This window comes from Barbatula barbatula (genome assembly GCF_947034865.1).
Source record: "Barbatula barbatula genome assembly, chromosome: 24".
Classification (NCBI taxonomy): Eukaryota; Metazoa; Chordata; class Actinopteri; order Cypriniformes; family Nemacheilidae; genus Barbatula; species Barbatula barbatula.
In genome coordinates, this window is record NC_136787.1 from 6,379,478 (window position 1) to 6,395,177 (window position 15,700).

Sequence of the window (15,700 nt, forward strand, 5' to 3'; positions counted from 1 at the left end):
GTCGGAGGTTTGGTGGTGGTGACGTTGATATCGAGGAACCGTAGTGTATTGTGTTTATAGCCTCATATGCTTTTTACTTCTGATTTGATTCGAAAAGTAACATGTTATGTTCATTTGTAATGATTATCTTGATAGACAGAACGTGTAAGTATGATAAACCAGCTTATTTTCTCCGATCTGAATCTTGTTCTTCTACTATAGTTTCCATGTGTGTCACCTATCAATTTTAATATCAAACTTTTTAAACACATTTTTTGTTATTTCTTCTATCAACAATCTGTATTTTGGGGATTTATCTGCAGTATGGTCTACAAGCTGTATATCGTGCTAATATTGATCTCTTTACGTTTTAGGAATCTCCACAAGACAGTGCCATCACACGAGACATTAACCGCACGTTTCCCGCACACGACTACTTTAAAGACACAGGAGGCGACGGGCAAGACTCTCTATATAAGATCTGTAAGGTAAGCAGATATATTCCCAATATATGGGAATATTGGCACACAGCAGAGATGATTCTCTTTTGTATATTTCTCATCCTCAGCACTGCCAAATCAATACATATCTGAGAGAGGTTAAATGAGCACTTTCGGACATTGGACTGGCTGTAATTTTAAAGGTTTTTTATGCTATTGTATGAAATGCTTAATGCATAAAGCTGCTCTATCAGACAGATATATGGACTTTACAGACACTGTCTTACAGAGAGGTCACTTGACAGAACAATATACTAGTAAACTTACTTTCTCCCAAACTTTCGGTAAATAACAGGGTCAGTGGGTTTAATAAGAAGATTGATGGGTGTGTTTCCATCTCTTAATAATTCAGTGCTGCCATCATTCATACAGCACTATGGATTTCTCCTATCGACCACACACTGTGATCCAGTTCTCTCAGTGCTGGCCTCAAACCAGCACAACAAAGTTTATCAGGACTCCAATTTGTGTTTGTCGCAATCTGAGCTGACATTTCTAACACAGTTTTGTGAGCTTTGTAGGTCAATCGGAATAGAATTTTGCACCCGAAATTGCGAATTCCCACGAGTTCCTTCTTATGTGGGACGCAAAGACATTGCTGTTTCTTCCTCTTTTAAAGAAGACATAAGAAGTGAGGACAGAATTCACCGTTCTTACGTCTGCAAGCCGACTGCAACGTCATTTGGTAGTTGTGGTCCAGTCGGTAGAGATTATGTAAGCAGCGAGTATGTCATGTGTTGGGCGGCCCAAGAAACACACATTCGGATAAAATGTAACTTAAATGCACTGCAAGTTGAATAAAAGTGTCTGCTAAATGCATAATGCGTGTTGTATTTCTGAATAAATCTATTGCATTTCTTAAAGGCGTTCATTACTAGATGTATAACGCCATTACCCATAATTCCACGGTAACACTTGTCTTATTTCTTGCAGGCGTATTCTGTTTATGATGAAGAAATTGGTTACTGTCAGGGACAGTCTTTCCTTGCCGCTGTGCTGCTATTACACGTGAGTGTTGCACAGATCAAAGAACACAGTCAATATTGTTTGTGATCAGATGTATACGACTTAAAAAAGTCTTTCTGTGTTTACTATTCATAGCTATGTGTAGTTGAAGCAAAATGATAATTTTTGTTTTATTCTGTGAACTAATGTATATTGTTATTTATTTGAAAAGGGAAACTGGAAAGAAAATATTATTAAATGTATATGTTTTATTAATATTGATAACATTTATTTTCAAACAATCCAATAGTAATGTTTTTCATGAATTATTGATAATTGATGTAATAAGTCTTTTATTTTTTATAAATATTTCATCATTAATTAGATTTTTAATCACAACTTTTCTTTCAACGCTGGAATAGCCATCTTACATGTAAAAACGCCGATTAAAGTAAAGTTGTGCGTGGTCTTTCACTTTTTTCTGAACACTAGACCATGTTCTGTAGCATAAGAGTAGGTTTAAAAGAGAAAACCACAGTACATGTGGAGGTTAACCGACTGCTTGGTTTGAGATAATGTGTTGGATGAGATGACAGCTAGTGCCATCTAGTGGTGGTTTCCGGCCATCAGCTGCATTACTGAATTACACCTCATTCTTGCTTGGATATTGTCCGTGTGAATAAATCATTAAAGGGATACTTCACCCAAAAATAGAAATTCTGTCATCATTTACTCACTTTCGAGTTTGACCTTTGTTCTATTGAACAAAAAAGGAGATATTTTGAAGTTCTGGGGCACTTTTGACTCCCATAATAATCTTTCCTACAATTGTAGTCAATGGGTGTTGAGATCTGTTTGGTTACAATCATTCATCCAAATATCTTTCTCGGTGTTCAACCAAACAAAGAAATGTATACAGATTTGGAACAACGAAGTAATTCATTGCAGAATATTCATTTTTGGTTGAACTATCCCTTTAAATCATAATGTAAATGATTTGTTTTATGTTTATATGACATTGTTTGTGTGTGGCAGATGCCAGAGGAGCAGGCGTTCAGCGTGCTGGTGAAGATCATGTTTGAATATGGTCTCAGAGAGCTCTTTAAACAGAACTTTGAAGACCTGCACTGCAAGTTTTTTCAGCTTGAGAGACTCATGCAGGTCAGTGTCAGTTTGTGATGTTTTATTGAGGCATCATTTCCACAAGAAATTAATCATTTGCACGAATTTGGTTACATACAGATTATTTGAGAGCAATCAGAAGTAAAGCCTGTTATTTAGCACATCCTGGAACTTTCCCATATATAAATGATTGTTTTATTAAAACTGCATTTTTTGTGCAAGAATAAACCAAACATTTTTTGATTGGATTTTGCGTAAATGGTCAGTCGCTTTTCAACATACGTAAAGATAAAATGCAGCAGGCTGCAATAGAAAGTTATTGCAGCTTCAAAAAGTATATATTTGTTTATCATTGATTTATTGTTTAATTGAAATGACGACAAATTGACATCAAAATAATGATGTTTTTTGTAGGAATACATTCCAGACCTGTATGCACATTTTCTAAACCTGGGTTTGGAAGCGCACATGTACGCCTCACAATGGTTCCTCACGCTCTTCACAGCCAAATTTCCTCTCTACATGGTTTTTCATATCATTGACCTTCTGCTGTGTGAGGTATGTTTTATTCCTACCTGCTTGACACAAACATCACATTTACAACTGGGAATGGACTGAATGTAATGTAAGGAATCAAACATTCACGTTATACAGTATTTCTCACCTTAAACAATGTATAGGCCCCTGTTGGGGGATAATAAAGTGTAACATATTTCTAGATATGAACAGACATCAAGTTCGTTTTACTCTACACGAGTATGCTTTTCATATTTTTCCAACATTTGTTCATTTGTCATACCAGTTTATTCAATTAATTGCCACAGAATGGTTTGTTAAAGGGATAATACAAGTTAAACATGGTAAAAATGGACAATGAGAATACAGTAAAACCATTAAAATGACCAAGTTAATATGTTTTGTTTGAAATATTTTGATTAGAAACTAGGTTTCCATCTGAATCGCACGGTTATATTCTCAATTATACAACTTTTACACTAATTGATTGTAAGAAAACTTGTTAGTTATATATTTTGTGTAATACATTGGCACATGGGGGCATGAAAATGTGCTTGAATAGTTGTAGTGACCCGGAGTTTTCACACAATCTTGTTCTTGTTTTCTTTCAGGGAATCAGTGTAATCTTCAATGTTGCTCTTGCGTTACTGAAGGTGAGGAAGTTTTTCGCCACTTTTTGCTGATTTCACACAGGTTTCACCATGAGATCATAGTGAACATACAAGCTCATATTGTTTTCTGAAAAGAAACCTGCAAACCACCTGTTCTACATCGCCATGGTTACTGCTGATGAAAGGATGTTGGACTCATTCGGCCCATTTGATCATTTGCAACTACACATTGTGATCACACTTAGTGAAGCGCTGCTGACATTTCATCCAGGAATGAGATTAAGTGTCTTTTCATCAGAAAATAATAGAATGATCGTCGTTAAAGTCCCAGTGAAATCAAAAAATATTTTCTTGAGCGTTTATTGTTAATAGTTCATCAATGTGGGTCATTCTCTTTTGAAAATCCGTCTGCCCTCATAATCTTTAGTTAAAATCTGAAAATGCACTTCATATCTTAATAGGAGTAATGACTATCTATCTTAGATGAGGTATCTTAGACGGCTTGGGCGGAGCGTCCGTTAACTCCTCCCCTTCTACTGTCAGTCTACCGTTCCATTTCAAAAGGCAATGCCTTTTTTTATACATCCAATCAAATCGCAGAGAAAGACAAAAGCCACGGCCACTGTTTTTCTCATCAGAAAACGGAAGTAAAAACGATCGCAACTTCCGGTTCAACTATTTTAAAGCTCTCTGTCCCCACAGACGTCAAGAGATGACCTGTTACAGACGGACTTTGAGGGTGCGTTGAAGTTCTTTCGAGTGCCTGTGCCCAAGCGCTATCGCTCAGAGGAAAACGCCAAGAAACTCATGGAGCTAGCTTGTAGTATTAAGGTAAGCAATTATCCTTTTAAAGACCCCAAAGATGGCCTTTCTCAGGCATGTGAAAGTTGGGCCTTTTTTGTGTTAAATATGTGTTACCTAAACATAAAAGCTGACACTAAGCTTGGAGAGGGAAATGTATTACAAACTACAATTTCACATATTTAGTGGTTGTAAAGTCATCACATTCTACCAAAATATCACCCTACTTAAATGAAAATAAATCAAACATTTCAAATAGCTGTAGCAGACTGCAGTAGGGGGTCTGGGTGTGTTTCTATCATTTACATACTATAGGACCTATTATAAAATCATATAAAAAATATTCCAGTCTTGCATTTGAATGCATACTTCCACGCCTGCATACCCTGCAGGTTATATTCTGGTGAAAATTGTTAAGGTTATAAAAGATAAATAATTCAGATGGTTTTACAGGTACATTTACAAATCACCAGCATGTTTAAAATATATCTTTAGACTGGGTAGTACATTTGGATAATATGTTTTTTACCCCACACTGCTCTATTTCTCTCAGATATTGTGCATTATACCATTAGTTTAACCTCTGTTGTAGCGTAAGTGTGAAACTAAAGTTGCTAAAGCGACTAAAGTATCTGGAATGAAGTGTGTTATCTTAAGTGACCAGCAGAGGGCACTGTTGGAGTGAATTACACAAAAGCATTTTGATTGTTTTATAGGTGTCATAAACTGCTTTATATTTGACAACGGTCTCTATGATCCACTTATAATATTATCACGATTTGGGCATTATAAAGAGTCAAACTAGCAAGTCTGACAGATGCTGCAGACTTGGAAGTAGTTTTTGTCAAATGAGAACTGAAATTTCTGTATTTTCTTTCTTTTCCGTGCTTGTCTTTTGTTGTGGTGTCAGCTCTTTCAGACTCAGATACATGTTTTTACCTGTCAGTTTGTGTCAGTGTTTTCGTATCGGGACATGATCGCTGTCAAAACATGACTGTACATCAAATTCTCGCATGATTCAAACACAACACTGAAAGCTCACTTTTACTACCTAGCTCGGGTGGGTTCCTGTGCTAGTATGATGGGCACATCCGAACTTCAGCACAGTTTAACAGACGCACTTTAGTTTAAAAGCAAACATGATCAATGTTGAGATGGACAATATACTGCTATTGACAATAACTGTCAAATGCATAACAATATTTATCGATATTGTGTAAATAGTACACATATGGTAAATCATTTATTTCCAGTGCTTTAAAACACTCTCTTTGCCTCCATACAGTTTGAGTGTGAATCATCATCTAAATAAAATGTATGTACATTTATACGTATTTATTTTTCAGATCGGAAACGTAATAATGTTGTAATGGTGAATTCTCTTGGCCATGAGGTTGGTGTAGTGGAAATCTTATATTGCGACAGCAATGTTGTGTAGCTTTTCCAGAAACGTTTTTTTGCACAAGTGTAGTGACGAACTTGGAAGTCGGGATTTCCGGTTTACTTTCGCATTGCCATTCTAAAACGACTTAACGTGACCTAAACAACGACGAATTTCTGTCTAAATGTCAAATACTTGTAATAAACATGGATAAAGTGAATATTCTCACGTTAAGCATTGTCTCCCGCATAAGGAATAGCTTAAAGGTGTAGTTTTCAGGTCACAATCGTTCCGAACCATCTGTACGTGATCCATTTCAGCTGTATACCGCGATGAAGAGTTGTCTGTCCGTTTAGGGCAGCCGAATTCAATGCATGTAGTCCCTATGTAGATATATTCTAAGATATAAAAGCTTATTCTATGATATTACAAACATAACGGTTTATTTCCTAAGGTCTTTATACACTAATTTTCATGATTTATTGGAGCGTTTATTGTTAATAATTCATCAATGTGTGTCATTCTCTTTTACCAATTCGTGTGCCCTCATGATCTAACCGTTTTATGTATTTATTTATACTTGTCTAAAACCACCGTAGCTTCCCCGGCTGCAAGCTACTCATAATTCAAAGCAGCTTCCACAACATCGCACTACACACGCGCTTTCATTTCTCTACACCTTAACCTAATTGATCCCCGGGGTGTCGCTAAAAACACGCTGACTGATGAACTTGTCTTGACGTTGAGAGGTTTTACTCAGACCTCATTTCGGCCGGACAAGGTTTCATCTGTGGAAGGAATACAGGTCACATATTGAACAGACTCTGTTTCTGTCTCTGTGTTAAATTGAGCTCATTTACAAACCTGCATCTACCTGCACATGTTCTGAGGAGAAAGGGCCGGTGTTACACCCAAAACACACTCAGTCTTACAGCAATTGGGTCGGTGTATTGAGCTACAGGCATAAATGCGGCACTGCTTGTGTGTCTGCTGTGTAGGAAGGGCATGAAAACAAATCCTGTTAAATGAATAAGCCGTTAGTCTTGTACCATGTAGTTGAGCAAACTAATTCAAAGATGCTTTGATTCTCCGATTTTTCAGGTTTGAAATTCAGGCCACGTTTGCACGATGAAAAACTGAAAAGTTTACGGTACACATGACAACGTTATCAGAACAATCCGCGTTTACACAGATCCGCAAAAACGACAAAGTTAGCCAGTAGTAAGCGACATCACTTTGTAAAGAAAAAATTATCCCTGACGATTGATGGTTTTTTGAAAGGCGGACTTCCGTCGCTAAAGAGACCTTACAATACAAAGCGCCGCATTTCTTCTCATTCATAGTGAAGAGAAGCGTGCGCACATGATGGCGAAAAGTTTGGACATTCAAAAGTTTTCCTTCCATTGAAGCTCCTCAATAACACCATCGACACAGTTATCCCACCATCTTCTCGTCCTCCCGGGTCTGATCCAAAAGCGCTGTTTAAAAACCCTTCGTTGTATTAAAGCGCTGTTTAAAAAGCTAATCCATTGATGTATTTGTTTCTTCTTCGTTGTGTTTAGGTGTACACGCGCATACCACCCCTCGCCCCCCCCCCACCTAATACACATGCGCACAATGTCGTTTTCTCATTCTTGCGTACTTCAGGGTTTACACGGAGATGAGAACGCCGTGGGTTTTTTGCACTTTGAAACAAACCCGTTTTCAAAAGTTTGCATTATCAGTCCGCGAAAACCCAGCTTCCGTGTAAACGGCAGCATAATCGCAATAATTGTTTTGCGCTTTCACTTGACAGTCTCGTGTAAACGGCCCCTCTGAAAGGAAAGGCAATTCCTTTTTAAAAAGTCCGCAAAATCATTCCATAGTTCTAGTTATTTATAATGAGCAGTTTGAAAAAACAATATCTAATAATATGTTTGTTTTTATACGTCACAGATCAGCCAGAAGAAGTTAAAGAAGTATGAGAAGGAATATCACACCATCCGAGAGCAGCAGGAACAGCAGGAGGCGCCGATCGAGAGATACGAGGTCATTTTATCCCTCTTCTTGATTTACACATCTGCATTCACGGCTATGTGTGTATGAATATTTACATGATCCATTTGGGCACGCGTGCATTTGGGCGTGTATGTCTAATCTACGCTAAGATCTCCATCTCCCCCGAGTCAGAACCAAATTCGGTTTCCAAATAACTTCTCATGCATTTTCATTCTGTGCATGCTGCCATTAGCATATGTGCTTTGTGCTTATAATGAGCAGATATAACCGAGATGTCGGCAGTAGCCTCAGACAGATGAGGAAATGATGGCCAGATGGATTTCTGATAGCTGCAGCTCTAAGCCCAGCTCATGAGGAATTACCATGATCTCATGTGAGGTGTCAGTCATGCGTTGGCATGTCAACCACTACCATCTATTTTAGAAGTCAAATTACAATCACTTTTATTCTTTTATTCAATACAAAATCAACTCAAAATGTGTTTGTAATGAAGATCCATGAAAGGGAAGGGAGGAGGCGGGAACCGGCAAACGTACAACAAACTTTAATCATAATATACAAACAATAACACAAGAACATCAATACAAACTTAACATATGTCCAGGCCCGGTCCTCTCTCGTCAACAGTCCTGCCGCTCGTCCTATTAAGCTCCCGATCTCCTCCGTGAGATATGCAGGTATAGTTATATTATTATACACTAACCAAACACAGACCGGAAGTTAACCGCAGTCCAGGCATGTGTCTGATGAAACGGTTTTCCACATTTGGGCAATTCCAGCGGTATGGATGTTACATTTTCAGTCAAAACTTAAAATACAAATTGTCAGAGAATGTTTTTATTACCAACATACTGAATGGTGTTTATTTTAAGGATGACCACCAAATAGTTCTTTATTTGAGTTTTCATGTGCCATTTATGAGGAGTATGGACCGTTACGGTTGTGACAATTCACTATGCTACTAAACAATGCTTAAATAAACTGACATTTGCATGGAATTGATCATTTGATTTGCATAAACAAATGTAAACCGTTGAACAATTAGAATAATAAATGACACATTCTGCTCACTTGCATTGACAAATGCAAACTGTAATAAACTTTTTATGGCATCATATGTCATAAAACATTTAGGGAGCAACATGGTTGCTAACTTCAGACCTTATTGAAATCAGTTGTATCTCATCTGATGTGCAGAGTAGTTGCCTATCCTAGTCTGTTTACTACCTCAGAAAGACAGAAACAGAGAAGGTATATCGCATTATTTTAACTTAAGAGTTTGTATATATGCTTAGATAGGCTTTTAAGGTAACATGACAATGACTGAGAAATTCAAGTCTAGTTATTGTGTTAATAGCTGTATTTCCCTGTAGCTGGTCAATTTTTAATCAGGTCTCATCTCCAAAGTTCCTCATATTCCCAGAACAGTTAACCATTATACAGACTGTCACGAGACACACACACTAAAAACACACCGATCCTTGTCTGTTTTGCAGAGAGAGAACCGGCGGCTACAGGAAGCCAACATGCGTCTGGAACAGGAAAATGATGACTTGGCACACGAGCTGGTCAGCAGTAAGATCGCACTGAGGAAAGATTTGGACAATGTAAGTTGTGGGGAAGTGTGAGATTTTTTCCCCCCTGCTGTATATGAGTATTAAAAATCTGTCGCTTTATCTTCAGGCGGAGGAGAAAGCTGACGCACTCAACAAAGAGCTTCTTATCACCAAACAGAAGCTTGTGGACTCTGAGGACGAGAAGAGACGGTTGGAGGAAGAGTCCGCACAGGTTGGGCACCTCCACCTCCTGATTCTCACAGATACTAGCACCTAGTTTCTTCATGTTATCGGCCATCTGTGTGGATCGAGCGAATTCGCGTCTGTAATGAAGCGAATTTCACGTGCGAATGATGCGAGTAGCGTGATTTACCGCGTTTGGTGTGAACACTCTATAAAAATTCTACATAATGAAGGGCGTGGTCACTTGAGTGACAGGTGGTTTCAGGAACCAGGCACCTCAGCTTCACTCACATCCCGCATGTTTCCCTATTTATTATTATCCGGTGGCATGAAATTCGGCCCCCGTGTGAATTGTGTTCGCTCTCTCAATCTAGTTGGTGGGTGTAATAACTGATCACAAAGTGTTTATCTCGAAATGTTGTTGTATGGCTAACCGAAGCTGCGTTAGCTTTTAGCTAGCTAAATACGCTAGGTAAAGCATTCAAATTAAATGTTAAAATTTAAGTTTAGGAAAAACATTTGAGCATAAAAGCTCGATGTTGCACACACCAGTATATTTCAGGGTCAACATCTGCTTAACAAACAAAAAGCATCACTTCTGATATTTTAACATTAACATGGTTTTAAATAAGTAAAACGGTAAGAATGAGATTTGTTTGATTTCACTACCCATTGCCTCATTTCTGTACTATTATAAGAAGCATTTAGTGAAAAATAAAATAATGGTCATTTTAACAAATGACTAGTGACATAAATCGCGATGTAATTTTCCGATTCCGAGATGAGATTGATTTGTCATGACACCGGGGGTGATGCGCGGTGACACGCTAACATAATGGCGACGACCGACTCCGCCCACTTAAGCTGTATTTAGTTATCTTTATAGTCATCATTGTTCTTTGTGTGAGTGAGCCTTTAGTCAATGCCTTTGTATCTCATGATGGACTTCATGTCCATATATTCTATATTAATGTTATTTTTTTGAAAGTGATATGAAGTAACGGCCCGCGGGCGAGGGCAGACTGGCATTGTGGTTGGCGTGTGTTTCAGTCGATTGCTGAGGTTCCCCTGAGAGACGGCTCTTATATTAAAAAGCCAGTAGACACAGTTGTCCCGGATAGACTGGATAGATGTCTCCCAGAGGGGACGCTTGAGCTAAATGAGATGGATGAAAGAAGCTCAACCTGCGTCTAAATCTTTGTGTTTTCTCAGCTGAAGGAGATGTGTCGGCGAGAACTAGAGAAATCAGAGTCTGAGATCAAGAAGAACGGCTCCATCATTGGAGAATACAAACAGGTAAACGCGCACACACGCAGCATTCGATTTTTAAAGAGATGTCTATTAAAGCTTTATTATTTTGGTCCTGTGTGAGCCACCGTAGTGTCTCAAAAAAGACGGGTAAGGGTTGGAGTGAGCTGTTGGTTGCAAATTTCATACACTGGATCTTTAAATAAGAGCAATAAAAAAACAGTGGGTTTTTAATGCTACAAAAATGAACAAGGGTTGAACAACTGCACAAGCCCAACTTAAAATCATCAACACAAGCATCCGTGTTGTGTGTTTACTTCCCACTAGGTCTTATTTTTATCTCTTACTTTGGATGTTATGGACGATTTTTCAAGAACAGCTGAAAATACAATAAATAGACCAAATGGTTCAGTATACACACACAATTTTTAGCATATTTCAGTAAGATGCGTAAAGAAGGGCTGATCGTTCGGTGCAGTATGAGAGCTTCTCTGTAAAAATAGTTGAGCGCTCGTCCCTGTGGAGCTCATTTTAATGGGGCAGCTGACAGCGTGAGTGATGGTTGAGCATGATAACCGTGTCCTCTGAGCTCAAGCGCCTCTCTCACACACTTACTGGTGCTCTGTTTTTATTTCGTGTGAGCCAGACACCGCACGAGTGACTGAGGTCTGCAGGTATCATCACGCTGGATGATCTCCTGATGTGAACCGAAAACAGTCACTCTTGAGCTTAAAGGGACGGAACAGCCAGTAATGAACATACTGTATACAAACCCATATGACTTTGTTTTGTCCTTGAAACACAAAAGATTTCTTCTCTACGATGAAAAGGGACTTTAAACAGTGCAGTTTAGTTCAAGTAGAAGCTGGTGTGCGGCCTACATAAGCAGCTCCCTTCTAAAGCAGCAATGTAACATACATAAACACGAGTGGCCCATGTCTCCATGACTGATTTATTTTCTGCTTTAAACATTTTAGAATTGTGCCTTTTTACGTGAGCAAACGTCTTGCAACGTGGTTTAGTTTGGTGTTTTATTTGAATTTGCTTATAGCAGGGGTCTCATCCTCCCAAAATAAGACATAAAATGCATAACTCTTATATAAACACTCGGGAATATAAATATTATGCATTTTAAATGAATTTTATTTGGTATTGTTAAATGTAGTAATTAATTGTATTCATTTAATTTTAATCTGATTTGTATTGACATCGATCATTTAATCAGTTCATTTAATCGAATATAACTTTTTTAATATATTAGCAATGTTTTGTTCATTTTAATAACTTATTATTTGAATCAAATTTATTTTTACTCAATTTATGCAAATTATTTTATACATTTTTTCCCCTCATTTTTTCTTGCGACCCACTGGTGGTTGAAAGACCCCAGTATGAAAATACCTGGTCTACGGAACAGCTTAGTTTTGAAACGCGTCACATTGTATCATATTTCAGAAAGGCGTCCAATCAGAAATGGATTAGAAGACCCTTAAAAATGATACAGAAGTTAAATTACAAATATCAACTATTAAACTACTGCTACTATAGTAAAACCAATTTGTGGTTATTATGGTTTACTGTAAATAAAACATTAAAAGCATTTACAAATGATAATTCCTTGAATTAAACACTATTATAGTTGGTGACGTGCTACTGACCTGAGTGTTATCTTGTAACAGTATTGATGGTGGACCTTCTGTACTCCTTAAGCTTCGTTTTCTCCATGTCTCCGTCTTGAACACAACACATGAATAGTGTCTGGCGTTAGCTTTACCTCTGCGTGTCTGCGTTTCAGATCTGCTCTCAGCTCAGCGAGCGGCTGGAGAAACAGCAGACGTCCAACAAAGGAGAACTAGAGAAGATCCGGGTGAGACTCTCGCACGCACAGACTGCATTTCGACAAACAGCACGTCACGTTTCATTAGCAGTTTGGGTTCTAACTGGGTACCAATGTTTTCAAAGAGTTTTCCTAATTTTTGGGTAACACAACTCGATTTTAAGATGCAAAAGGACAGAATTGTATCATAAAACTGGTCCTTACATCCAGTATAAGTTTATCATCTTTTTTGTTTCTCGCACCTTTGCTTAAAAAGTTCATATGGAGGTACTGATGTCAGATTTGTTCTAGCCAGTTTGATCATTTCAGTGAATCGGTTAATGCAGAACTAATCTCTTTTTCTGATCAGCATTTTGTGAAAAGGAATAAATGGATGGAAATAGGGACATTCTTTCATAAGTTTTTTTTATTACAGTTTAACATGTTGTGCATGATAATATAATTCGTATATTTGGTTTGTTTAACATTTTGATAAGGGTATAAAGACAGATAAGGTAAAATCATAAACCATAAGACCAAGGGCATTTATAAAGACGACAGGTGCTTTTCAGCATAAAGGGCGTGCGAGTATGATAATGATGACCATCTTGACTGTACACGTACTGTTATAATATACCGTTACAGGGTGTTGCATGTAATCCACAGTGTTCACAGACTGCAACACTTCAATTGTGAGTTTGTGGTTTAAAAGGTCAGGTCAACATGTTTGTGTGTGGGTTGTATAGGTGAAGGTGGAGGGCTGTGAGAAATGCAGCATTCTCTTCAATAAGGAAGGCCGTCTGAAGGTGCTGAGCGCTTCAAAGGAGGGCAGCGAGGAGGAGACCGATGAAGAGAAGGAGGCGCTGAAGAACCAGCTGAGAGAGATGGAGCTGGAGCTCGCTCAGACCAAACTACAGCTGGTGGAGGCCGAATGCAAGATCCAGGTACCTGAACCCAGTCACTTGCCCGTCTCAGACTTTTTATTTATTTACAGTACCGTTCAAACTACTTCTCATGACCTTTAAATCTTTAGTTGTAGGTTTGAAAAAACTTATAATAAATCATTTTTTATTTTATAATGTTATTAAACACTTGACTACTGTGAAGATGCTGAAGCATTTTTTTTCAAAAAGGTTTGATTTCTTATAGGATGCGTTATTCCAAACCTTTTAAAAGACGTTCAATGCCCCAAACCCTTCCTGACTCCTTGCTTACAGTGCAAACATTAATACAAATCCTTAGGTAATAGTGAAATATATTTTTTATACAATATATGATCAAATATAAAATAAAAGTCGAGCATTTTGCTGAAAACAACTTTAATTTGCATAATAAATTGACACTTTGGAAAACTGTAAGGTCAGTAATATAAATATGAAATGGTCTGTAAAAGATGTTTAACCTTGATGGTACAGAATTTTTATAGTCGACCCGATATCATCAAATACATGAAGTGTTTTGCATTCTTTATATATTTGACTAATATATTTTCTAGTGGTCGCTCAACTCACACCGTAAAGCCTTCGATCAAGACACTTAACCGTGTTACAAACCCATTACATGAGTAACGAAGTAGTAAATGCTTTTCTTTCCTCAGGACCTGGAGCACCATCTCGGTCTGGCACTGAACGAAGTCCAAGCAGCCAAAAAGACGTGGTTCAACCGGACGTTAAGCTCCATCAAGACTGTCACAGGAGCTCAAGGCAAAGAGGGCGTCTAAGACAACACTCCTCGCGTTCATGTCCAGTGCTCTTACCTTCAAGCTGGAACAGAGTGAACAACATGTTCTCTTCCGTTTATCCTTTTGTATAAAAAAACTTTATTTAGGGTACCAACCACCCTGATTGAAAAGAGGCTTTAACGCTAGTCTTTCTACTACTGATATTAAACAATGGACTGGGGGGTTATAGCTGATCTTCTGGGGAATATTAACATTTCAACCACTGTCCTTCTCGAGATTTCCTTGCACAAACACAGAGTCGGATTCAACGTAAGGTACGAGTGCTCCCTGATAAAAACCTTGCTGTTTAACTTTTATGTAACGCCGGTTGGCTTTCTGTGCGAGGTGAAGGCAAACGTACAGATGTGTGTGTGTGCACGTGTATGACGGAAACATTCGACTTTTATTGTACAAAGCGTGTTTATTGGCAAATATCATGGTTGCGGAGGAAGACTAGAAAAGGGAAGTAGACAGGTAGCACACTGTACATAGATTGTACAGTGAACTTTCATGTTCCTCCTCTGGCCAGAAGCTGGCGCCTTTCTGCCAAGAACAAAAGTTAACTGTGTGTGTGTGTATATGAGTATGGAACAGTGGGATATAGAAATTGTGTAACTTAAAGATTGTGAACGGTCCTTTACTTGTAACTTTGCATCATGGGTAACAGGAAAGGCTCTCTGAAGCACTTAGGCATCGAGTTTGGACATTCACTGTGTGCACGTATATGTGCGAGAAACGTGTGTAAGTGTAAAGAAGAATATTCTGCGGGGAAGGTGTTTGCACCTTACAGTCATATTTATATGAACATCTGGCTTACTAGAGTTTTTGTTAAACGGGGCCCTGTGCACTGGGTTGTAAATAAGCGTATGTTTTGTTTTTGGATTAATTTTATATTTTAACACTACCTGGTAACTGTACTAATGTTGCCGAATTGTACTGTGTTCATAGGAGATGACTTATTTTGCTTTTGTCTTCAATTTCAAACTGCTGTCTCATTATTACATGCCAAATGTACCTTTAGCAAGCATTACATTTGTGTGACCATTGTAATAGTGTAGGTAACATTGTGTACTTCCATGAATTTCAATATAAACATCTGAACATGTGTCATGGTCTTGTGTATGTATGTATGTGTGTATGTACGTATACGATTTCAGACACGTGTATAGTGTTTCTGCAAATGTTGTGAAATATTAAGATTTATGTCCAGATTTCTCTTATGATGCTTTATATATAGTCACAGTGTCTTTACACACCTTGACCAAAAATATGATTAATGTGATTCGATATACAATTTTGAAACATTTGTAGGTCCAAACACCAT

At 38.0% G+C, this 15,700-nt stretch overlaps 1 protein-coding gene across 2 annotated transcripts in view; it reads left to right on the forward strand.

Annotated features, from left to right (window-relative positions):
- Window positions 1-15,481, forward strand: part of rabgap1 (RAB GTPase activating protein 1) — a 69,338-nt gene extending 53,857 nt beyond the window's left edge. For both annotated transcript variants that reach the window (XM_079448256.1, XM_079448255.1), the window contains 13 exons: window positions 354-467; window positions 1,413-1,487; window positions 2,460-2,585; window positions 2,961-3,104; window positions 3,674-3,715; window positions 4,376-4,504; window positions 7,791-7,883; window positions 9,350-9,460; window positions 9,537-9,641; window positions 10,805-10,888; window positions 12,636-12,707; window positions 13,403-13,600; window positions 14,254-15,481. In XM_079448256.1, the coding sequence (XP_079304382.1) occupies window positions 354-467; window positions 1,413-1,487; window positions 2,460-2,585; window positions 2,961-3,104; window positions 3,674-3,715; window positions 4,376-4,504; window positions 7,791-7,883; window positions 9,350-9,460; window positions 9,537-9,641; window positions 10,805-10,888; window positions 12,636-12,707; window positions 13,403-13,600; window positions 14,254-14,376 (1,416 nt within the window). In that variant the 3' untranslated portion in view covers window positions 14,377-15,481. The remainder of the gene's footprint in view (window positions 1-353; window positions 468-1,412; window positions 1,488-2,459; window positions 2,586-2,960; window positions 3,105-3,673; window positions 3,716-4,375; window positions 4,505-7,790; window positions 7,884-9,349; window positions 9,461-9,536; window positions 9,642-10,804; window positions 10,889-12,635; window positions 12,708-13,402; window positions 13,601-14,253) is intronic.
- Window positions 15,482-15,700: the final 219 nt, after the last annotated feature.